The 24,322-nt window shown below is 36.8% G+C and overlaps 1 protein-coding gene across 2 annotated transcripts in view; it reads right to left on the reverse strand.

The window, feature by feature from the left end:
* Positions 1–4,457: 4,457 nt before the first annotated feature.
* Positions 4,458–24,322, reverse strand: part of SEL1L3 (SEL1L family member 3) — a 33,063-nt gene continuing 13,198 nt past the window's right edge. Inside the window, exons 8-24 of one of the 2 annotated variants that reach the window (XM_058024428.1) lie at positions 23,897–24,029; positions 23,060–23,206; positions 22,434–22,636; positions 20,715–20,894; positions 19,495–19,614; positions 18,734–18,874; positions 17,569–17,631; positions 15,974–16,150; positions 14,299–14,426; positions 13,580–13,663; positions 11,201–11,291; positions 11,005–11,089; positions 9,188–9,297; positions 7,770–7,897; positions 5,957–6,059; positions 5,790–5,862; positions 4,458–5,009 (exon numbers count right to left, since the gene is read on the reverse strand). In XM_058024428.1, coding sequence (XP_057880411.1) covers positions 4,900–5,009; positions 5,790–5,862; positions 5,957–6,059; positions 7,770–7,897; positions 9,188–9,297; positions 11,005–11,089; positions 11,201–11,291; positions 13,580–13,663; positions 14,299–14,426; positions 15,974–16,150; positions 17,569–17,631; positions 18,734–18,874; positions 19,495–19,614; positions 20,715–20,894; positions 22,434–22,636; positions 23,060–23,206; positions 23,897–24,029 — 2,076 coding nt within the window. In that variant the 3' untranslated portion in view covers positions 4,458–4,899. Of the gene's footprint in view, positions 5,010–5,789; positions 5,863–5,956; positions 6,060–7,769; positions 7,898–9,187; positions 9,298–11,004; positions 11,090–11,200; positions 11,292–13,579; positions 13,664–14,298; positions 14,427–15,973; positions 16,151–17,568; positions 17,632–18,733; positions 18,875–19,494; positions 19,615–20,714; positions 20,895–22,433; positions 22,640–23,059; positions 23,207–23,896; positions 24,030–24,322 lie in introns of both variants that reach the window. The other variant, XM_058024427.1, reaches the window with a different exon arrangement.

Here is a 24,322-nt window from a genome sequence, read left to right on the forward strand (position 1 = left end):
GCACCAGATGAGATAAATGGGTTCACAGGAGAAGTTTAACTCATCACAACGAGACAGCAGAGCCTGGCCTTGGTTAGTTTATCATTACTAGTCTATCCAGGGAGATTTGCTTATAACTTGCACTATCACTACTGCTGCGTAAATCAATTTCTCAGCACATGCTGTAATGGACAGACAGATAATGCCAAGCAGGTATCTCAGTTCCTGCCTTGGCTGACCATCAAAAAAAGGGTGCTAGGTGTGCTAATGGACTTGTGCTTTTCCCTGCTCACCTGGCACAACCGATAAGAGCAAATAGCAATGCCAGGCATTAGGAGATATCTAGACAGTTCATGAGTGATTAAGGAGAGGTCAGTGTGGACAAATGAAAGAAACAACAGAAATCAAAAAATGCAGACTGGGGAGGGAAGGAAGGTCAAGGAATATGTTAACAGAAAGATCCCTGAACAGTTATAAGCAAAGCTGTTGTAGCCAGTTTTCTTCTAAGGGATTATTTAGATGCCCAAAGGTGGATGCGTATCTGATAGCACTTGTCAAATAACTCAAGTCCCTTAAGTCAACAGGTACTCAGCACTGTTGGTGCAATTTCAGTTTGGAACATCAGTGCCTCAGAATATCTGATCTGCTGCAGGTGATTCGGCTTCTGTTTGGTTGTGGGTTTTGGGTTTTTTTTCCTTGCTTACTGTAACTGTTACATAAGTATAAATTGTAATAATGCAAGTATCTTTTCCATTCCATTTGGGTTACTCATGTCTCCTTATCTGGTCTGATTTTCTAATTAGCTATAGGCTCACTTTCCTTATTGCAAATATAATGAAGTCTCCTGGCACAGGAATTAGATATTTAGATAAATAATGAGGCTGTGATGCATTTCCTATACACCTATATTCCAGATGCTGCTGAGGTTGCAGCATCTTTATTTACAATTTTCTGTTGATTATTTAGTAATTGTTCTTGTCACCTACTTCTTAGAAGACAGCATAAGAAATTGCTCCATGCTCAGATTCCCTTTGATATTCTTTAGTTTTCTTACCCTTGGGCTTTTTCTTAGAAAAAATCCAGCCTTTTATTTTTGCTCTCTTCCTACATCCCAGTCTTTTAACAGAGTTCACACATTTATGGGAGGAAGATGAGACTCTATGGATGGAGTTCCTCTGCCAAAGCTTATTCAAGTTGTTTCATGCCTTTGTGCTATCTTTCATTCAGGATAAGGGTCAACAGCCAGTGCTAAACGTCATAGTCCATTAGTCAATGGGGGCAATTTACACAGACAATAATCTGTTATAAATCAATTCTCTTCACAGATAATCCATGTTTCACATGTGATTTTTAAACATCATCTATGCTCTTCCAGTTCAAATGGGAATACAAAAATACCAGCAAGGGGTATGTTTATAATATGTAATCAGTATATCAGGAATAATTCATAAGTGTTCCCTCTATTACTAAATATTGACATTGATATTGCAAGGTATTAATATAGAACTTAAATCTGTCCTCATGCTTATTTATTGTGATGCAAAGCTCTTCACTGCATCTTCTGGGAAGCAACACCACGCAGCCATGGTCAGTCACCCCCATATGGGTGCCCCCCACATTTGGTGCTTTCCTGCTACTACCCTACCGTGTGATTCAGAACTGAGCAAACTTCTCAGCATAGATGCAAATCTTTCATAACTGGTCTGAATTGTTTTCTTCATAAAGCTGTAGTTGGTAACTACTCAGAACTGCTCAACATTGAGCAGTTTTTTTATTATTTTTCTTAGCCTATCTTCACCTATTTGATTCTCCCTTCTTCCCACAGCGTTTTGATACATTGCAGGCAGCAACCTCTCTCGTCTGTCACTTTCTGTAACACACAAATCCATTTACTTGGTGTAAACTGTATTCATTTTAGATAATTTGGCACCTACTTTGTAAATAACCCTTCTGAAATTCTTTCTTGTCCATAATTCATTTGCTAGAGATGATTCTGAGCAGAACCAAGGGAGAAGAAAAACGGTCAGCACCTACCCTGCCTTATGCATGACCTGTGTTGTTCAGATGGCTGGACTTCTATCAATTGTGTACAGGCAAACTATATAGAGCAGTTCAGTTCTACAACTGTGATTTATTATTTCCTTATTCCCACCCTGAACACTCAACATGTGCTGCAGAAACTATAAACTTCAGTGATCATGTTTCAATTTATGAAAAATAATTATTGATGCAGCAACTCTTTTCCCTCCTCTCCCTGCTTTCGTTGTGGATGTAGCAAACTATGTAGCTGCTTTGTGTAAATCACCATTCTCTTTCTCACTGGGAATTGGTTGATTCCCTAGGTTGTCAATGGCCCTCTGGCTTCTATAAGAAGTGAAGGACAACAATGTGACTAATATTATTTTAGCCTTCAGGATTGCCACTTTATTGTGAAGAGCTGCTTATCTTAAAATACTTTGGTAGAACTTCTGATGTAATAGGTAACAATAAACAAAGATGGAACTACTAACTGCTGGCATCATGAAATATATTGCAGCTTCAGCAATTGCCTTCTGAAATATAGATGTTGAATTGTTTCTGGCAGAACTCTTGAAATTAGTTAATTACTAGAGTTTAGAACATGGGCTTTGGTGAGGAAAACAGAGCTGGAGTGCTAACACTTAACTCTGACCTGTGTTTACACAATCTAAACCACTGCTGATTGGAGAACTCCCAGATTGCAACACATGGGCTGCAATCACACCAGCACTGACAAACTCCTATGGGATTAGTATTTCACCAGGGGCTTTGGTTTGGCTACATGTGACATTTGTAGCAAAATACACCTTTAATGTGTAGCTAACTATATGCAAGAATTGCCTTATGCAGGCCCAAACAGTATTTTGTGAACATCTAACTGTGCATGCCATTTGCTACCTAACCTAACACTGTGCCTATGTTGCGACATTTGTCTGCTTGTCTTCAAGGGCTACACTCGACTTTCTGCAATGCTTCTGGGTTTACCATCTAAACCTGCTCCAGTTTAATACAGCTGCACAGTCTTCTATTAGGTGACAAAAATACAATTGAGAGGGCTCTTGAAATAGCCGAACTTTGTGTTAAGGAATTTGATATACGCAAATTTAGCTGCACAAGTTTTTGCAACTCAAAACAGACTCAAAAATAACAGGGAGCATTTGCAATGGATATCAAATACACATAATCTAACCCCAGTGAGCACAACAGTTTAGTATGTAAAAGTCAAGCTCCCTTCTCACACATTAAAATACCTGCCTATACATAGAAAGAACAAAATCTGTATCTACAACTGTACTAAGAACAAAAAGTATTGTTTGCACAGTTCTTGATCAAATAAATGAAAAACTTGGTAACATGACACACAATTTACTTTCACAGAGGGAGGGGGAGGAGCTTCAACAACTTCATTTTTATCCCATGACTTGTCAAGGGAGCTGCTGCCTCAACGCATCAACTCTTCTCTCAACACTTTTGAATTTTCACTTTTCTGCAGGTGAAATATGCCTTGATATGTATGTATAGACATATATAAAAAACCTCTCTTGAAGGTCAAAGATTTTTTTTTCCTTTTAAATCATTCTTTTCTTACTGAAACCTCCTAAACTTTGTTCTTTTGTTTTGAAAAACAAAGCAAAATGTTCCAGGTTTGCTCTGTGAGAAGACTGTATTCCTCAAGAAAGAGAAAGCTGATTGTTGCATTTGAAGCTAAGAAAACAGACCTGTAAATAATGATCTTGAGAGATTGCAACAGCAAGATAGTATTTCATCCAAGAGGTGGCTTAAAAGAAATTCCTTCACATACAGGCTGAATTAAAAAAATATTTTTATTTACAAGAGTAAATAATGTAGTGCAAGGCAAGTGGATTTAACCCTCAATAATGCATAGATTGATGCAATTTATAGACTGTGATCTACATCATTTTGCAGAGGTGACTGCACACCTGCTGTAAAGGTTAGACCCTTCCTACAGCTGCTTTACAGAGAACTTTAAATCAGAAGGTATTTGCACTCCATACATGTTATCTGTATGTCCCATCCAACATTTATCAAATACACTGTCACTTAAATGTGTCTTTTAGAGTCATTACAGAACACGAAATAAATCCTTGCCAGTGTTATCTACAGAAGAATACAAAAATAATTTTTGTTCACTTTGTGTCACCTGATCACACTTGAATATTCTTTTATTTATTCATTGGGGAGCTCCTTTCTCTAATCAGTGGCTCTTGGCAGGAAGAGAAACATTTTGTTGTGTCCACCAGAAAATGTGGATACTTGCAAAACTTTGACTAAAAGTTAGCCATAACTAATATGTTATGAAGATATTGCAAATATTCCTGGTGTTTTTTCTTTCAAAACAAAACACTTTTCACATTGAAAAAACAGCATGGAATATAAAATGCCAAAAACCACATTTTTACTATTGCATATACTGGAGTCCTGACAGGTTTCCATGGTGACTGGGTTTCGCTTTTATGTAATTTCAGTGATTCAGACTTGGAAAACTTTGCTAATTTCACCAATAAATAAGCTCAAATGCAGTAAAAGCAATTTAATAAGAGATTAGACATGTAAGTAAAACCTCATTAAAACCTGTGGGATGCTTGCTTATTTTTCAATTAGGCACAGACTTTGCAGGCTTCCTTCCAGGTCCTTCCATGACATACAGTATGATCATGTGTTGGGTATAGTGAGATAATCTGCATCATCTGTTTGGAGTTAAATAAATTATAGGGATGGTTTTCCTCTGTAGTGGAGAAGTCAGATCAGTGAACTTCCCTACAACTTCAGCTGTTGGACTGCATTATTAATGCCAGGTACAGGGTTGGTTGCCAGTTCTTAGATTCGTAGTTGTTCACATCCTGTCTTCCCAATGGATGTCAACCTTAAGACAACTGCACTTCAGCTGGTGACTAGAGGTCTCTGAGGGTTTGACTCCTGCTGTGATAAATCATTTGAAAGAGTAGGTTCATCTTGCTGTACTGCTCTGGTAGCATCCTCACTGTCATTCCCTAAGGAGGAAGGGACATCATGTGAGAATGGTTCTGATCTTCTTCCAGGAGAATTAAAAGCTTCAGAAGAATTTCAAAAGAAATTATTTAAGAAAACCCCACTGTGTCTAGGAAGTCTATTAGTTAATATTTAAATATTACATGGATGTAAAATTACATATAAAGATAATATTCAAAGTTTTGGAAATACTGAAAGAAGATCTATAACAATATACTTCATAAATTTATAGCATGATTCTAAATTAATAACTAGTAGGAAAAGAAAGCAGGATTTCCCAATTATTATGACAGGTTCAGTAACTCCTGACTGAATGCATTTTCTGATTCTGTTACTGGTGTTAAGAGTCTGAACTGACTCTTACTAAGTTACTCAGATGTACCAGCTCTTGGAACCCCATTTTTTCTCCCACCTTGCGTCTGAAGAGATCCAATCCTATGAAACAGGAAACACACTTTGACTGCATATTGCAGAGACTAGACAGGGAATCAAAGTCAAATCATTACTGTAACAGTATTGCATGTTGAGAGATGGGGAATAATCACATGCAGTTAGGGGTTTTATTAAGAATCTCCTTTAGCAAGAGAAGTTCCTTAGTAACCAACAGGGTTTTTTTGCTTTGCTTCATCTACTCCTTTTTAATGATCAAAAAATGACTTATGTGTTAAAGAAGCTCAGAGGTACTTCTATAAAATTAAGACTTCTGGTTTCATTTTTGAAGGTTTTTACTGACCTAAAAAGATCACTCCTCTTTCATCAGTTTTACTATGGCACATACTTACCAGACAAGGACTGAAAAGACTGCACTGCAAATGCAACAAGAATTGATAAGAGAAAGGTTCCCATGAAGTAGATCTGTGACAATAATTTAAAAAATATAGTTAGAGCAGTGCAAAGCCAAGCTAAAGTTCCAAATGAGCTGTGCACGTAATAAAGGGGCAATACATACCAGAGTAGAGTGTAAAACATTGTTCCAGAGAACTCTCATGTAAAAATAAAGCAATGCTAATGAACATGGGCTAATTGTTTCTTGGTTACTATTATTCCAGCACCTACAACAAGAAGATAAAAACAACTTATTAGTCCTCCTCCACAGTTTTGTGGCATCAATCATCTGGGCCTCTCAAATGGGTTTGCAGAACCAGTAAATCAGAAAAACAAATGAATATCATCATCACTATCTCACAGATGGTGAAGTAAAAATTCAGAAAGATACCAGCTTAAACCTATTAAGCACAAAATACCTTACCCTAGAAATGTGTCTTTTTATTTTCTTACTAGTCAACAATGGGTCTAAGCATCCAGGCTACACTTTCAAAGCAGTCACAGAACAAGCTCTGAGTAATGTGACTCAACAGCAGAAGGACTTGATTTAAAATTAGATGTACAAAATTTAGTTGCCTACACAGAACACTGGTGCCAAAAGTCCTTTAGAGACAATGCTGTCTAATAGAATGAAGTCAGAGCTTGAAGAGTGTTTTAGGTGACTAGCACAAGGTACCCACCTCTGTGGGGTGAGCTGAGCAGCTGAAGTAAAGTAGGACTTCACCTACCAGGGGAGTTTAGACAGCTAAATCACAGACATCTATTTTAAGCTTCAACTGATTCTTTTCTACAAAGCTAAGGAAAGAGTGATGATATGTATATATATATATATATATATATATATATATACCTTTTCTACGTAAATTTTGTTATAAATATACATATAATTTAGTTATAAAGTCATAGACTGTGTATATGTATATATATAAAAATATAGAAAAGTATGTGCCCTTTTGGACAAAATTGTATGATGATGGGAAAACCCTTCAGCACTGTCAACTCTGGAATTACTCTCACAGCAAAGCAGGTGATTCAGCCCAAGTGAAGGCAGAATTCAGACTCAAGCTCACAACCCCAGATGGTCCAGAACCCCAATGTATCTGACTAACAGTTTCATGTCTACTGGATGCAATTTAGGGTACAAGTTCAGTCTAACTGCAGTGAAGAACAATTTCAGCAGATTGTTGGTGAAGAGACAAATGAGCTTTCAACGTTGGTGTCATCTCCACCTTTCTGGGTTCATTGAGTGGCAAAACAGATGATAAAGCACACATGCATCATTCACAGCCTCATGTATTGAGCATTAGCTCCCGCTTCTTCAAATATTTGAAAGGCAATTCCACAAATTCACCAAATATTGTGTAAGCTTCACATTCCCACTGTGCCTTCCAACACCTGTTGCTTTACCTGGGTAAAGGAAACCCAAGTTCTGTACTGGAAGCAGAGGACACTAGGTGGTTTGTACATGAATAGTGCTGGCACAGGTCATTCAGGCAGCAGACCTGTAACATTCTCAGATATCCAATATTCTGTGCCACCATATTTGGACATATTTGCAGAATCAATAGGGAGGATTGCTGTTATCCCAGTGACATATTTTTAAGTTCTGTATTAAATTATGCTACATTTAAAATTCAACTATTGGTTTGGACTGCATACAAATCACCAGTGTCTAACTTAGGAAATTAAATATATTCAATTGGAAAAGACCTCCTGGATTATTGAATCCAGTCCCTACTATTTCAGGTAACCACATATAATCAGGTAAAAACTGAAATATAATTAGGGAATTTAAGAATTTTAAGTATGTTGACCGTAACCTGCCTTAAATCACAAAAGTGAACAAAGTTAATAATTACAGGAGGTGCTGTCCTCCAGAGTAAATGTTACTCACGTGGAAAACCAGAAGATGCTGATTAAGGGTAAAAAAGACTCACCTGTAATAGAGCTCCTGAAGAAGTGATGTATTACTAGAATGCAGTGCTTGATCAATTTCCAAGTGATCCAGAATGTAGGAAGGTATGGAGTTGCCCTCTTCCATGACAAGGGCCAAATTGAAGAAACCCTAACAGGGAAAAAATGCACACCTTTGAAACATTAAATTTTCATATCTGTATTTAAGCACCAAGTATCTAAATAATTATAACTGTCTTCCCTAAATTTGTTAGTATAATGTGATATTCACTGAATAATTATGAGAGCCTTTTCTCCTAACCATACACTCAGGTAAGTACTGAAAATGCCAAAGAAACATTCAGATGTTGTGACACTCTTTTCTTAGCTCATATCTTTTTCCAGATGGTTTCTTTCTCATTTTGAATTGCTCTTTAAGTCCATTCACCATACCAAACTGACATTTTTTTCTCCTAGGGAAATACAGAGTGAAAGCAGAAATGGATTTCTATTCTGTTACTGTTCCATTCCCCTTCACATAGCTCCACAGATAAACAGAATCTGAGTAGTGAAATTGAGAGCAGAAATTTCCTCAGACATTTGAAGTCCTTAATCTTATGGTTTTGCTTATTTGGGCAAGTCTTAGGCAACCCTGTGTCTCTTCAGAGTCATGAAGATGAACACACATGACACATTTTACAGGATTCCCTATCACTTTGATTTTCATACTTTAAAGTAACTATTTATGCATCTCTTGTTTCCTTTGCTAGTTTAGCAGTAATGTTTTAATAACCTAATAACCTAAACAATAACTTAATAACCTCAAAACAAAACCCACCCATACCTTTGACAAGTTCATATACAATAACCCATCTGGGGATATTGCCATAGGGACAGGGAGAACAGAATATTGCACCCAGCACACTCCTGTTCTCTCCTGAGAACAGGAAACTCAGTGGTGAAACACTGCATGTCTTTGGTAATGTGACATGGTGTATTCTTTAATTATAAAGCATTTTAAGATGAAACCTTTATTAGGGAACAAAATTCACCCTTGGATTCACTTGGTATAATATACCAAGGGAAATGGGCTAGTCCTCTTTTTATTATCATAAAATGGGAGATGATAGGACTGGAATACAACTCAGTCTATTCATTCTTCCTCTTGCAATAGCAAAAATACTGAGGTCACAACTAAGTCAATTGCATCAAGGTAAGGTAGCACCAAATTAGGCCATTTACCTTTAGCTTACAAAGCAGCCTAATTCTAAGACCATTAATCTATGCAAAGTTTATCTTCTATTATGAAACAGCAACTACTGACTCACAAGGTATTTTGAAATAATTGTAATCTATTCTAGCAGGTTTCTTTGGTGCAGGTGAGGCCAAGCAGAAGAACCAGTCCCAGCTCAATTCTCTGATTGTTCCACACTCTGGTGTTTTGCCATGAGTGCAGACCCACCTGTGAATCCCCCTCCAAGGCAGCCTGGGCGTACATCCGCATGGACAGCTCCAGGTCTCTAGACTGGTTCTGGTAGCCATAGTAGTAAAAATCTCCCATCTTCAAATAAGCTGTGGAAGAAATCAGCAGAAGATCATTTAGATTATTTGCAGCAATAGAATTACCCAACTATTAATGTGATGGAGAAATTAACAGTAATTCTGTTTAAAGCACAATACTAAAAGACAAATGTACACTTTCTCTCTGGTTGTCTCTGTGGCCACTTTATATCAGCCTCCCACTGAAAATAATTATTCTTGATGAAATCTCTCTTGTTTCTCTATAAGGAATTTAATAAAGGACATTGCTTTTACAAAATCTGAGGCTTGAGAGTCTTTACATTTCATTCCTTCTTCACTTGCTGAATCTGTCTTTGGACAACCTGAAGCCTTATTTAGTCAGATTAGCCCTACTAAACTGATGAAACTTAAAATCATGTCATCTATGTGTTTGGTCTGTACCTGACACTATGGTGGCTGAACCGTTCCCAAAAGTTAGAAAATGTTGCTGCTGATAATTTCATTAGTTTCAAATCTAACTCAACCCAGGACAACAGTAGGGATACAATTCTCCTGATCTAGAAGGGAGCAATGCCTAGCAAACATTTTACAAGCATCTTTCTGTGACATTGCACCATAATGAAATGCATCAAAAGAGAGGGCACTGAGCCAGACAGTAGCAAGCATGATGATCTGTGCTACTGAATTTAAAAACTCCTATGACTGTGCCTACACTTACCTGACCTAAGCTTTTCTCAAATAATTTGAAACTCTTCTACACTTAGGCTTGTGTGTCTACACAAGAAAATCCCACATGCTTTTACAGCGGGCTGAAATGGAATGACAGTTCTCTCCTATGAGTCTGACCTTCAGAAGTTTTTCTCATGTGAGCTTGTACCAGTGGATCTATCAAAGGGTCAACCAAACTACACCTTGCTAAGGTGTCTACAAACTCCTCAGGAAAGCTAACAGTGTTTGTCAGCTCCTCTGGCTTCAGGCTATATCCACGTGGTATTCAGTTTCCACACTTTTAAATTTCCCACACTGTGTATTTAAATGAATAGCACAAATTATTTTTACACTCCACTTTTCCACATGCTTGTTACAAATGACTGTAAGACATTCAGATGTGAGACCATCAGATCAATGTTTTCAAATATTCAGTAAAGTTTTCAGAGACACCAAAATGACTTAGCTATTGAAGCCCTAGATGTAGTAAAATTTAAGGCCTGAGGAATGTAACTGATTTGCAAATAGACCTTAGAGAATCCTTTAGCTCTCCAAGGTAAGCTCTACTGATGTTGATAAACTCTGTACCCTAAGAGGAAAACTAATAATAAATTAGATAAGGACTCCCTTAGCCTTTATTAGTTTCTCATGACTCAATTATGATATGGAAGTATATTTGCTTTTGGATTTTCCTTTTGATAAACCAAACAGCATGAGCTCCTAAAGTCACCTGCTTTTTTTTCTTAAACTTTGAGTCAACTGCTCAGACTCCTAAACATCTAGCCCTTCCTCAGGGCTTATTTTTTTTATTTGATTAAAATTTTACTCATTTAATGTAATAAAAAGGAAATTTTCAAAAAACCTGTGCTGAAATAAACCACTTTAATTACCTTTAATTACCCTGATATTCCTATCAAAACATGAATGATTAGCAGGAATTTATCTTCCCTCCCTCAACCTGCTTACTCGCATAGAAGTTGTGACAAATGCAGCCCTTGAAATTTTAAAAAAAAGTAACCTTAAAATTTAGAAAAAATTCCTTATACATACCAAATGATGGAGCATTGACTTGAGAAACTGAGAAATTGTAGTACCTCCAGACACAATCAGTTGCTAGGTATTTTCTTGCTAGGTCCTATAAAGAAAATAATTGATTCATTCATATCCCAGGTAAGAGACTAATGGCACGCATTATCATTAACAAAGGGTCCTTTCAGGATAATGAGTTGTGCATTCATTTACTCACTGGTCTTTCTTCACAGATGTGTGCTAAATTTGACTGTGACACTTCAATCCCAGTTTCAGCTGCTAAAATGTAATGCAGCAGAGCTTCATGCCTAATATTAGATAAAATAAATTAATGAAAAACCTTACAAAAATAACATGTATTTTACTTACAGTTAAAAAAAAAAAAAAAAACAAAAACACTAACCAAATGCATAAAATTGACTACGAGCAAAATGCTGGCACAAAGTTTCAGAGCAAGAGGCTGGGAAACCCATGCAACAGCGACATACACAGGCAATGCTTGGTGTAACCAGCCAGGCTGCATCTCAAAAATTTGCAGCCCTTTTCCTCTTGCATTGAAGCTACTGGCTCCAGTGTGTGTTTACTCTAAGTGCCAGATGGATGGGAAAGAAGAATTGACACTAAGCCCAATTCTATATTTAAATGTTTCAGATAAAACATTCTTAAAAGACTCTACTCAAAGAAAATCTGTAATTAACTTAGCCATGTATATATCTGTCTGTGTATATATGTTAGATATCTTAACTTAGCTGCCTATATATCTGTATATATACCTGTGTATATATCTGTCTAACATTCATCTGTGTATTTCTTTGGTATGCTTTACCTTTCATTTATGTGACTTGTTTTTGTCTTGTCTTTTAAGACAGAGCTTTTTGAAAAAGAATTTCTCTCTTCATATTTTTGAATGTATGAATAGAAAACAGTCTCTGTCCCTCTAAGGACTTTATGCATCTCACTGACTGTAAAGCAAGTAGTAAAATTTAATATTGCATTTGCAGGATAGCAATTCAGTATTCTGATATAGATGAGAGCATCTCTCATATTCTCTGCCACTCATCTACTCTATACTATGAAGACTATGCATTTAAAATTAAGAAGAAGTCTTTAAAATCAAGTGTGTTAGTTTTAAAATCCCAAAACAATAAAAAACCACACTTGGTGTACTTTTTTCCTTCTGAAATTTCCTATTAAAGAGCAGTGCTGCTAATGATTTTATCCAAAACACAAAGGTAAAAACCATGGCAAGTTTCAGGGTTCAATGGCTTGTTTAACTGGAAGATACAGTCAAAATACACATTTGACTTCAAGAGTAGCTGCTTAAGCAAAACCACTTCAAACCAAATTGTGAAAGCAGTTGCCCGTACAGACCAAGCAGGTGTAACCTCCTGTTATCCAGATACTTCTGCATGATTACAAATTATTCCTTGTACTTGCCCTGTAATAACATCTAGAACAAGAGAGACCTGGGACAACAGAAGGAATTCAAGGGAAAGCTGGGAAATTGGATGATCCTTAAGTGTCCAAGGGCAACTAAGAGAAGAAATTACATTTACAGCCTTTGCCTCAGTCTTTGAAGATCAAACTACCATAACAGACAGATGTGTAACATGTGTCTGCAAACAATGACTGAAGAACACATTACTTGGATGGATTGGCAGTGGAACAATTTATACCTATGCAATTTACCCCCTGGCATCTCAAGTAGGACTCCAGGACATTTTCCCTCCTGGCTGTTGAGCCCAGACTTTCTGGAATCTTTATGCTCTACCTGTCATCTACTTGTGGACTGCAAATTGAGCTGGGCAGAGTCACAGGCTTGCTACAAAAATATCAACAGATTTTTCAGTGTTCAGAAGTGAGTTCAAGTCTAAGAAGAAATGTCTGTGATGGACTGAGTGAAAAGACATTTCTAGGAATGGGTTATTCCAGAACAGTCCACTGACAGTTTCTTGTAGATCTCCCTAGCCTGAAGCACTAATTCAGTACTTACAAGGGGAAGCTGCAGGACTAAATGAGCCATTGTTTTGATCACATATGACAGTCTGATGTTTGCACACACAATATCTGATGTTCATGCCTACAGAGGCTGCTAAGATGGAGCATTAACCTGGACACTATTTTGAAACCTCTTGACTGGCTCATTGGATATTATAGCCCCCTATTATACAAAAGACAATACTAACCATACACAGAAAACCCAACAAATCTAATCCAGCAGCTGGACTTCTCATGACACAGAAATACACAGAAGAGAGAAGGTAAAATACAAGATTTGTAATAGAGAGAATAGTAAAAGTGAAAGGTGTTCCTCTGGTTAATCCAGTGCACATTACACAAATATTATGGAATGAGAACCACAGTTGACACAACTATTTCACACTACAAACCCCTTGTTTTTCACTTAATTCTGTCAGAACTGTTGACTTACATTTTGGGTCAACTCCTCCTTCCCTTTATGTCAATGGAGGTTTTGCAACTGATTTTTGTAGTGCTACTGCTTTTTTTTTCTTTGCAATGATGGCCCATTATTAGTTATTTTATCTTGCTATAAAGTAAGTGAAAATAGAAAATATACAGAACAGAAGAAACATACCATGAAAACTCCAGATAAGCATTGAGAGCTTTTCTGATTACATGACCCAAGTAGCCATTTTTCTCTGCAATGTGTTTTGCCCAGCTGTGGAATAGAACAAACAAAAACTGAATGGTCATGGCTCCAGTAATGTTATCCCAACACATGTAGATTCAAACAACACAAAAGGATATGAGATCACCATCTAACTTCTTCTGTAAGACAAACTCTGGGATTAAACAGTAATCACTGCATCAATCCTGTGACAATTGACTGAGTACATGAAGTCCATTCATCTCTAAAAGTGTATTAGAGACATCCTATGTTTTTTTCTCAGCAATGTTTTTTAAGAAAACAAACCGAAGTTAATAGGTGCTATCAAAAATTATCTGCCTATTTTCGATGCAAAATGCCAATTCTACCACATCACAAATATTTCTTGAAATAAAAAAATAGCGAGGTTTTGTTAAATAAAACATTTCAGAGTTGTTCAATACAATCTCTCTGAGCTGTTCTGGAAAAAAAAGTAGTAAAAGTACTCAATATCTCTTAAAATCTACTGGTCATCTAAATAATACACATACTCATGCAGATCAAATATTACTGCAGAAGAACCTTTTGCCACAGAGGTAAGCACTGTGAAGTACAAGGTATTCAGGCCATGGACTTAAAAATCACCAATAATTAAAATAATCACATCAGAAATACATTCTCCTTTTATAAATGGTTTCCTTACTTACATTACAGCTTTTTCTGGATCTCTAGGGAAGTCTTCCATATTTCCTGTGATGTAATACAGAGAGCATCGCAGAGTCCCTTCAATGTGTCCTCCTTGGGCAGCTTTATAGAAATAGCGTGCAGCAACTGTCTGTGAAGAAACAAGACACAATTAGCAACTCTGCATTATTAATCTTTATTGAGATTTCTTCCTCAGGACCCTTTTCATCAAAGGAATAAAAATAGGTAGCTAGCTAATGACGGCAAGATAGTTCAACTACTGTTAGTGTACTTAGATTAACTGAATTCTTCTAAATTTTTAATAGTTTAGGCTAGAGAAAGTTTTGAAAAACATATAGTTAGGTAATATATGGAACATCAAACAGAAAAGTGTCTAAATGTTTAACTACACTCACTAACACAAAAGTCTTGCATGAACTGACAAAAGTAAAATTGGTTGTTCACTAGTAGGAAGATTATTAAGGCATCCTGGAGAACAGAACTTGTGATGCCAAATAAGGCTGTGGAGCAGCAGCAACTCTCTGTATGTTCAGCAGACCACAACTACAGTGCTCAAATCTTTGAAACTGGTTTATAGAAGATAACACTGATGGAGTAAGCAGGGCCAAAGCTACAGAAGTGGGAAGGCTGTGTGACCCCACATTTTACCCTCAGGAATAGTAATTGGTAAATAAACCAAACCAGCATACAAACAGAAATAATTTATTTCAGGAAATTTTTAACCATCAATGTATGCTTGCTGTTAGTGAGCCTGGACTACACATTCCCTCTTGCCACTGGCTTTGATGAACAAAAAAACCTGGGCACTTTAAGTGTACTCTTATAATCAGTCCACTCTGAGATGTGTTTTTTGGTCCCTGGGGAAGGAAAATGTGTTTGCCAGATGCACATGTGGGTGAGCACTGGCAGCTGAAATACCCATTTCTGCTGGCAGCAGAAATACTCATTGTCTGGAGTATATCCAGATCTCAGAACTCAAAGGCCACACTGGAAACATTTTTTAGCTTTAAGTATGAGGTCTGACAACATTTATTACAGTCTACCTCATTACATTTTTGCTGCTGTTCATACACTTATAAGTTAATTAAACCAAATATAAATAAAGTAGACCATTCCTATTAGGGGAAAATTTATTTTGCACATATGTTAATGGGTTCTGTCACAGAAAAATAAAATACTGCTGTCTACCAGGACTGTATCAAAGAGTCACATTTTCAAGTCTGGATTGGAGAGCTCTCACTGCAGCTCTGAGGCTCACAGAAGCTGTGTGAATGCAGCATAGCTGTTCATGGGTTCAGGGACAAGGTTGTGCCTCTTTCAGTTATTGTGGAATCCCCTCCCTAAAAACTTTCCAATCCAAAACTGAGAACCTAAAAGGTCACATGATGTGAGAGCACACACTATCCTTCCTGGCTGCTGTCACTGCAAGGGGTAAAACCTGCACCTGTTTTGTTTCTAAATTAAAAGAATAGAAACACATGCATATAATTTTGACTGAGATATTTGAGCAACATCTCTCTCCCTAAGTAATTTGACTGAATCCCCCAGTAAAATTCTTCCTTGTGATAAAAGGTATCAAAATCTAACTTAGGGTGAACAGAGCAATCTCAAGAATGAGACAAAAACTTCTAAATTGGGCCCTAATGTAAGAAATAGTACCATTAAATAATTACTCACTTGATTTCTACCAGGTACTCCAGGGTAAATGCCATCCAAATACAGGACACCAAGGTTGTATGATGCATCTGGATTTCCCAATTCTTCAGCAATTAACCAGTGCTTGGCTGCTTTTTTGTAGTCTCTTTTAAAATTGTGGTAATACCATCCTAATCCATTCACTGCCTGGGGCAAGCCCTTAAGGGAAGGAGAAAAGCAGTCTCAGGTCACACATTTGATTCTGCTTTATGTCACTTATGGGCCTAGGGGTTACAAACCCTTTTTTTCCTCACTACTTTCCTCTGTGGCCTTGTATACAGAGGGAGGAATAAGACTCCAGCGTCATCTTATTCTACAGAGTCTCAGCCATGACTTTCACTTGTTAACAAGAACAAACTGTGACTTTTTTCCCCCTGTCTCCTCTTCAAAGCCAAACAGGACACTTGTTCTTGTGAACTCCCAGAAACTGATTGACAAGATTAGCAATCAAAAACCCACTTCTTTTAAACTAGAACATTTCCTTGAGAATAAATAGAAAGCAATGTACACAGAACTTTGTAATGCTGCTTTCAAAATGCATTTCACCAACATCATACAGATCAGCTTAACATATTGCTATCTGCTATTACTAAGTTGCATCTTTGCATCTTGGCTCAAGAGAAAGTCTTGAGACAGTTTTTACTGTTGTTCCAATGAGTCTTCACCTCCTTGTATAAACTGATGATGGTGGATCATATGGGGCTGTAAGCATGCCAGCAGTGTTACTAACTTGCACATTAAAATGCAAGAGCTGTTAAACTTTTCAATAATTATGATGTTGTTTCTGTATAGAAAATGTGCATTGGAGCACAAGAACCCAAGTATTTGAGTTCAAGGAGAGTAAGGAATTGATGTCCCTAGGAGTCTTCCAGGAAGCTGCTCCTCAGATCCTGAATCAAAGGTATTTTGATCACATCATAAAAGCCTCTCAGTTTATTTAAGCCTTTCCCAAACAGGCAGTAGAACAGATAGTCTCTCCTGTTTCAAAGGAATCCCAGAACTGGCACAAATCTTTTCTGATATGGTCAGCAGTGAAGTCCTACTGTCATAATCAGTCATTTAACTAATTCTGGTTCTAAGAGCTAGGAATGTATTCAAGGTCTAGGCACTCTCATTTTTATTCTAAGGACCAGATCATGGCCTGGGTAACCTGGCTGTCCTAGATCATTAAATGGAGTGAGGCTCCTCTGCTCTGTGGTGCTCAATGTTTCTCCCTAGTATGGAAATAAATCAGGAGACTTTGGGACATCCAGGTCTTCTCCCTTTATGCTTGGGAATATGAGGCAAAAACATACTCCTGGATCAAATATTCAGTCTGTAAATCACTTAACTAACATCAAGTTCCACAATATGTAAGTAGAGAGAATTTTTTTTCTTTCACAGAAATTTTGGCTGATTTTGAGTAGTCTAGTCTCCCAACTTGGCAAATAAGGCTTTCACCATTCATGGTGATAACACTGGAAGAAGCAAGCAGTATGACCCAGAATTATGGTAACAGGCATTTTATATAAATCAGAGTTCATAGCTATTAGCACCTAGTACAGAACTACCACAGTGAAATATTTATTGCATTTTACCTTGGCTGCTGCTTTCTTCATCAATTCCAATGCAAGTTTTATATTCTTTTTCACACCTTGACCCTAGGCAACGGATATGTGAAACAATCATTGTTTACAAATGCAGGCTGATAAAAATTCACTTATGCACATCCAAACTGCCTTTTAATATTGATACTATTACCTACTAAGTGTCATTCAGCTTTAAACAGTTACAACAAAACAAGCAGCTTCGTGTTCATCCTTCCTTCACAGCTTTAGAACATCTCAGTGATGCAGTCTAGAAACAATTATTTCACCAGTATATTCAAGTGATTTTTATGGGTAAATAATATCACAGATCTTTAAGTTTGAGCAACTAAGGAAGAATAAATAGCATTTAAAGGGGCATAAGTTATGCACAGTTTGGCAGTGAGTAAGAGCTCTCAGCTCTCCTGAAAAAGGATGTTAGAGTGTCTCTAGAGGAAATACACAGCTGTTATGCTTATGATGTCCACATAAAATAATTTTAGACACAGGTGAAACAGATTATGTGCATTCAAAATTAACACAAGCAAAACTTAAGCAAACATTTTCCAGAGAAAATCCTCCACTGTCAAAGGAATGAGGTGAAGACCTAGCAGTTCCTTATCACCTAAGCTTTAGTGCTTGAATGTCTTAGGGGTGACATCACCTGGCTGATGCACCTTATTTGATGCAGGTGAAGTCAGGCTTTAGTTTAGCATCTTCTGTCTACTGCTTCTAGCAGGGAAAAACTAACTGCATGCAGGGATAATTTAATTCCAACTGAGGAATTAATTCCAACTAAAAAAAAAAAATCCTAATAAAGGGCATTCTAAGAAAGCATCAAACTTTTACCTACACCTCTATACCAAAGCCTATGCTTACTAGCTGGTTGGATTCTTGAGGTGACAAGACATTAGGAAAAATTAGGATCCACAATTTGGGTGGTATTTAGATCCTGAATATGGAGAGCAATAAAGTAAGATTGTTTTTCACTTGCTCTTTTTAAATTTTGTGTGCCTCTTTTTAGTAAAAATCAACATTAGCTTCATACCTATTGACTGATTTTCAGAGTAAATGCAAAAGCACTGTATACACTCTTACCATGTGTCACTGCAGATAACTTAAAACATCATGTTAAAGGAATGACTATTTTGAAGTGAAAACATCAAATATAACTTACCTTAAACAACACAATGGCGTAATCATATATCAACACTGGATCTTCTGTTTCTATTGCACCCTTTGCATACCATTCTATTGCAGCTTCAGGATTTTTTGCCACTCCTTGTTGGCCCCAAAACAGCATCTGAGCCAGTCGTTGCTAAAAGAAAATAACTTAAGTGGTAATGCTATAAATGCTGGTATTGAAACTGGAATTGCAGGAACAGACTTTTGCAGGCTTAGATGCATTTCAAATATGAGAAGAAACTAGTATACATCCTCAACAGTTTGAAAACAACTGGTTAACAGGAATGTTCAGACAGCTTTTCAGTGGTGGAATGCACTGATGCTAACTCTACAGCAGGCTTATTTTTACAGCTGTCAATATCATAGAGTCTGGATTGATTGAAGTGCAGGGGTAAGTGACAGATTTGATGCAGGTAAATGGCTCAGTATTACAATATACTGCTACTGGTCTCAGATCAGCAGCAGAATTGCAATGTATCAAATACAAAGCCAGGGAAAAGGATCAGACAAGGAGGTTGCCAAGACTTGAAGACTCTTCCTTTGTGCCTTGCATCATTGTTACAGCTTTTGCATGGTTATTGGATATTATTGAACAGGAACATGAGAAGTAGTCCGGACTTGGAAAAAAGAAGCGATTCTGGGTGGAAGGAGGAAAGTCTGTCTGCTCTCCTCTGCAACTTTCCTACATGGTCTACAGATGGACATTCCTAAGTGTGTCTAAAACCAAGAACGGGAAAAATTATTGCTTTATACCTGTGCAGCTGCATTTCCTCTTGTTGCTTCATGTTTTAACCACATAAAGACATCACCATTTTCTTTTGTTTGAGCTTTTAGCAGTTCATCATCCATCAGTCTTATAGTTTCAACAAATGCCTGAAGAGTAGGTGAACAGAAAAAAATTAACTTCCACATGAATTTCACAATGGATTTCTACATCTGCAACCAAAATGAAAATTTCGTCCATGTCCTGCTTATCCCTAAAAATGATTAGTTCTGGATTTTAAAATTCTCATCACTCCTCTGTTGGCCAGTGCATTAAGAACTATTCTTACATCCCCTGTAAAAAACAGCTTTGTTCCAAAACTGTAAGTCCATTCTACACTGGAAAGATATGCCAAGACAGCAACAACTGAAAAAAAAAAAAACAACCATCTTTTGGTCTCAGAAATGACAAAGAAGTATATTTAAGTCTTTCAAAGCTTTAGTATTTCTACAGATTTCAAAAGATTAAAAAAAGACTGGCAGAAAGCTTGATGAAGACATGACACACAGCACTCTTATCTAGGTAAGTCTGTCAGCTTTTAGTTCTTCAGCAATTAGAATCTCTCTATTTCTGTACAATAATCATGCTTTATGATAAGCCAGGATTCTAGCATTATTCTTGACTATTCTTTACAAATAAAGTTGTGTTACCTCCTGTTAGCAGCCTATTCTGAAATTATTTTATTGTAACTTTATCAGATAATTATTTAACAACCAAGTAATTACATTTGATTATAGAAAAGGTTAAAGTATGGAGAGGACAATTCATTTTTTGCAGGAACTTCATGATGTCTGTCTATTGAAACAGCAGATCAATTGCTTAATAAACACATCCAATTATATTAATAATTAAAAGTCTGAGTGAGGACTCAGGGGCCAAGAATAAGGCTTGGACTTTAATAAAAGACAAGCTTGTGGACAATTCTGAGGATTTGAGTCTGATATTGATTTTGATTACCCCTTCTTAAGAAACACAGTAATGATACCTACATATAATTTGGGGAATTTTGTAACAATCATTGGATCACAGAATGATTTGGGCTGGAAGGGACTCTTAAAAACCATTTAGTCCAACACCCCTGCCACTGGCAGGGACACAAATCAGATGAGCCAATATTTGTAAATCAAGACAAAAGTCTTCTGTCTACATAATACGAATATGAAAAATAATTTGCACAGAAAAAAATCTGATGCACTTATAATTCATTTACCTGTTCCCCTTTTATATTGTGTTGATCCAGGGATGTCTTTATTGCAATATTGCTGTAATAAGCATAAGACAGCTCCAAATCAAGTGGATAGTTATTAATCCCTTGGTAATGTTTATAGCCAAGATTCATCACAGAGAGTCTCTCGTTCCCCTGAGCACCAACCAAACTATATAGCAGTCCCTGGCAAAAATCAACAGACATAAACAAGAGTGAATTCACTGCACATCTCACAAGTTAAGCACTTCCCAGGAAATTTCCAGGGAACAGAACGTTCATTCTGGTAGCTGATACACTAGCTATATTATGTAAACACAGTTACAGAAACAAACACAGCCCATAAAGTAGTCAAAATGTCTTATGTTTGCACAGAAACACTGGAAAGGAAAACTAGGCTCTAAATACTTTTAAAGTATTGCATTTATTCTGTCATCACTAAATGTGCAGCAGTTTTTCAATGTCATTTTACTACAGTGTTGTTTATACTCTGACACTTCTTATACTCAGCAGTGACTTAACCAGTCCCACTGAAGCCAGCTGGAGTTTTCACACTGAATCCTGTGAAACATATGGAAGCTAACAAACAGCATTTCAGAATCTTACCCTAGGGATCTGACAGGACTAGTAGGATGGAATCTATGGCTGATAAGGTTTCAGCACAAATCTCCCTTGAGATACATGTTAATTGGTCTATACACCACACTTGCCAAAAAAATTTTCAGCACTACTATTATTTCTCACCTGCACAGTAAGAAAACCAATGGTGTCCCATCTGTGCCAGATAATAAATTGTTTCCTACACTACCAGAAGCAGATCCAAGGATGAAATTACTCAGCCTCCATAATAAGCACTGTATACTCTATAATTAGGGTATAAAAAGGGTTCCTGTTTAAGGTTTCTTGTTTCTGAAGAATTGCAGGTGAGCTTTGTTTCTGATTGGCCTGTAAGAGGTTCTTCTGATTTAATGTCCTCTAACTGCAACAGATAGATCTGCTATTCTTTATATTTTACTATTATACCACAATTAAGTATCTGTTGGCAATTTTAGTGTTGCATTCTTCCCCTGACATATAAACACCTTCCCTTTATTTGACCTAGAACACGTTGAAACATTTCAGTTATTTGCAAGCTGCCTAAGAGGTCAGGAGTTCTCAAACTCTGCAGTTGCTCAGTTTGAAGCACAGTCACTTTTTTACAAAAGAAAACTGCTCTATTTTGGTTACCCTTGCTCATTTGACCATAATATACTCAGTGTCACATTTTTGCACACTCTAAAATCAGAATTCTTCCCTGACTGTACTATGCAACCTTTCCAATTTAGATTTGCCTGATCTGGGACTTTTTTCCCACCTGTTTTCAAATCACTGTGGGCGACTCAAGGGATCTTACTCATCCTGGCTCCACAGTGACTGGGAAAAGCAGTACTTTCTGTGCTGTTCACTTTACTACCATTTTTAGATCTTTATTATATCACTGATGTCCTTGTTCTGCTTGAGCAGGATAAAGATTCCCACCACCAGGCCTTCATAAAGATATCACTGCTTTTATATTTAAAGATATAAATAAAGGGTATTTATTAGTAGCTTTATTGGAGAATCCCTTCAACCACTTGGATCTGAGGGCCATTTCACTTTTTTTAATTCAATGGCTCATCCCATTTCTTAACTGTCTTTAAAGGTAATTAATTTCACAGACATAACAGCACATGTTAAATATGGTACCTTTATTCGATCCACAGGCACCCCAAGGCCTGTTTCAAATATAACTGCAAGGAAATAGGAAGCCTTATGGTATCCACAACAACTGGAATCCACCAGGAGAGGGACAGAGGAGCCCAAATTGCTGAGGCCATTGGCACTGGACAGACCTTTCACAACCTTCTCAAATATCCTTCGGCCAACTTCTACAACTGTATCACTTCCATCTTCTAACACCAAAAATAAAATATAGAACACACAGTTGTTGTAAGAGTTCAAATTAGGAACCAATTCCCCAGAAACTAACAGACAGAATAATAGATTCTGTTATTTCTCAAGCTGAATGGTATTCTCAATGCAGATTAAATTCCTAGAGAAATAAGGTATTACTGAATAAGAAGAGTGAAAAAAATCCAAAAGATCATCTCAAAGTGACCACTAAAAAAATAAGGATATTTCTATAATTCTTTCTACCTAGTAAGCCATCCTTCCATCTGCAGCATATTGCAATATATAACCCACTAAACACTTCTTTATTAAGTTAGCTAATATGAAAAACATGTATAACAAATTAAGCCAAATAATACTAAACTACAGAACAAATATTGTTGAGATATTTAAGAACAATTAAAAAAAAGAAACATGATTACCATCTGGACTACTGAAATCCATCTCTTGTAACAGTTTGAACAAAGTGTGGTACTTTTCCCTGAGCTCTTTTCCCCACATGAAAGCATCACATTTGGATTTTTCTCCATATTTGTGAATCAACTCCAAATAATAGTTTTCATAGTAACCTAGATAAAGCAACATATTTAAGATAGGAAAGCTGACTTTTTGGTCTTCAAAAGAAGTTTCTGACAGAAAAAAAATTTTCTCATAAACTCAAAATTCATGGACAAGATGAATACACCCTTAACACAAACCTAAAAACTCACCCAGCTAGCACAGGCCGCTTACAAATACATTTAGGTTTCTTTTTCCATAATCTAGTCACAACACATTCAATCTAATTCAAATTAGAAACATAAGCTAGTTTTCAGCACACATTTAAGCTATGTCATTCTCCTTTTACCAAAGTGGACACTTTGGTAGAAGCCTGTTGATTACTGAATGTTAGGCAACTGTGGCAGAAACAGTCCAGCAAAATCCACCCATTTTCCTTTAGGGTAATTTTGAAAATGAAATGGAAGAAAGGAAATAGCATAGCACACATGAAAGCTTGAGAGTATTTTTTTGTCCCTTTAGGCACCTCTCTTATTAGAGAAGACATATCAAGATAATTGATTTAAGTTTTTATTCCATGACACAAAAGTATTTGCAGGGACAAAACCCCAGTTTTAGCTACCAGTAATAAGACTAAACTCTTCAAATTGTTATGGTGAATTTAATTTTACTTTTGATGATCAATATTCAGATTGTTAAAGGAAAGAAAACAGGTCTCCAAAGATGACAGTTTAAGATTCATGTCATAGATCAACACTTACAATTTCTGTGTGTTTTTTCGCCTTGTCTTACAATATATCTGTAATCATAAACTATTTCTTGAATGTCCATACATCTCTCGTAGTAAAGCTCAATTTGTTCCACTGTGTCTTTGTCATGAAGAGGATTAGAAATCTGTAAAAAGGCAAATGATGGATAAATGGCATCTCCAGTATCTGTTGTTGTGTATGCTCAGCTAGAAAGATGCACTGTACACAAATAACAAAAGGAGACAGATTGTTCACTACAATCAGCTTATCTGGCACACCCTATTAGTGTGTCAGACAGTCTGATGCTGACCCCAGCAGATCACTGCCTATTTAAATGGTCAGCATAATCCAAAAATCACAGAAGACTTTCCAAAACTGACCAGACCCATGCAACTTTTACTATCAGTTTCATCAAGACCACAGATTAATCAAATATAT

The sequence above is a fragment of the Melospiza georgiana genome, chromosome 5 (assembly GCF_028018845.1).
Source record: "Melospiza georgiana isolate bMelGeo1 chromosome 5, bMelGeo1.pri, whole genome shotgun sequence".
NCBI classification, from domain to species: domain Eukaryota; kingdom Metazoa; phylum Chordata; class Aves; order Passeriformes; family Passerellidae; genus Melospiza; species Melospiza georgiana.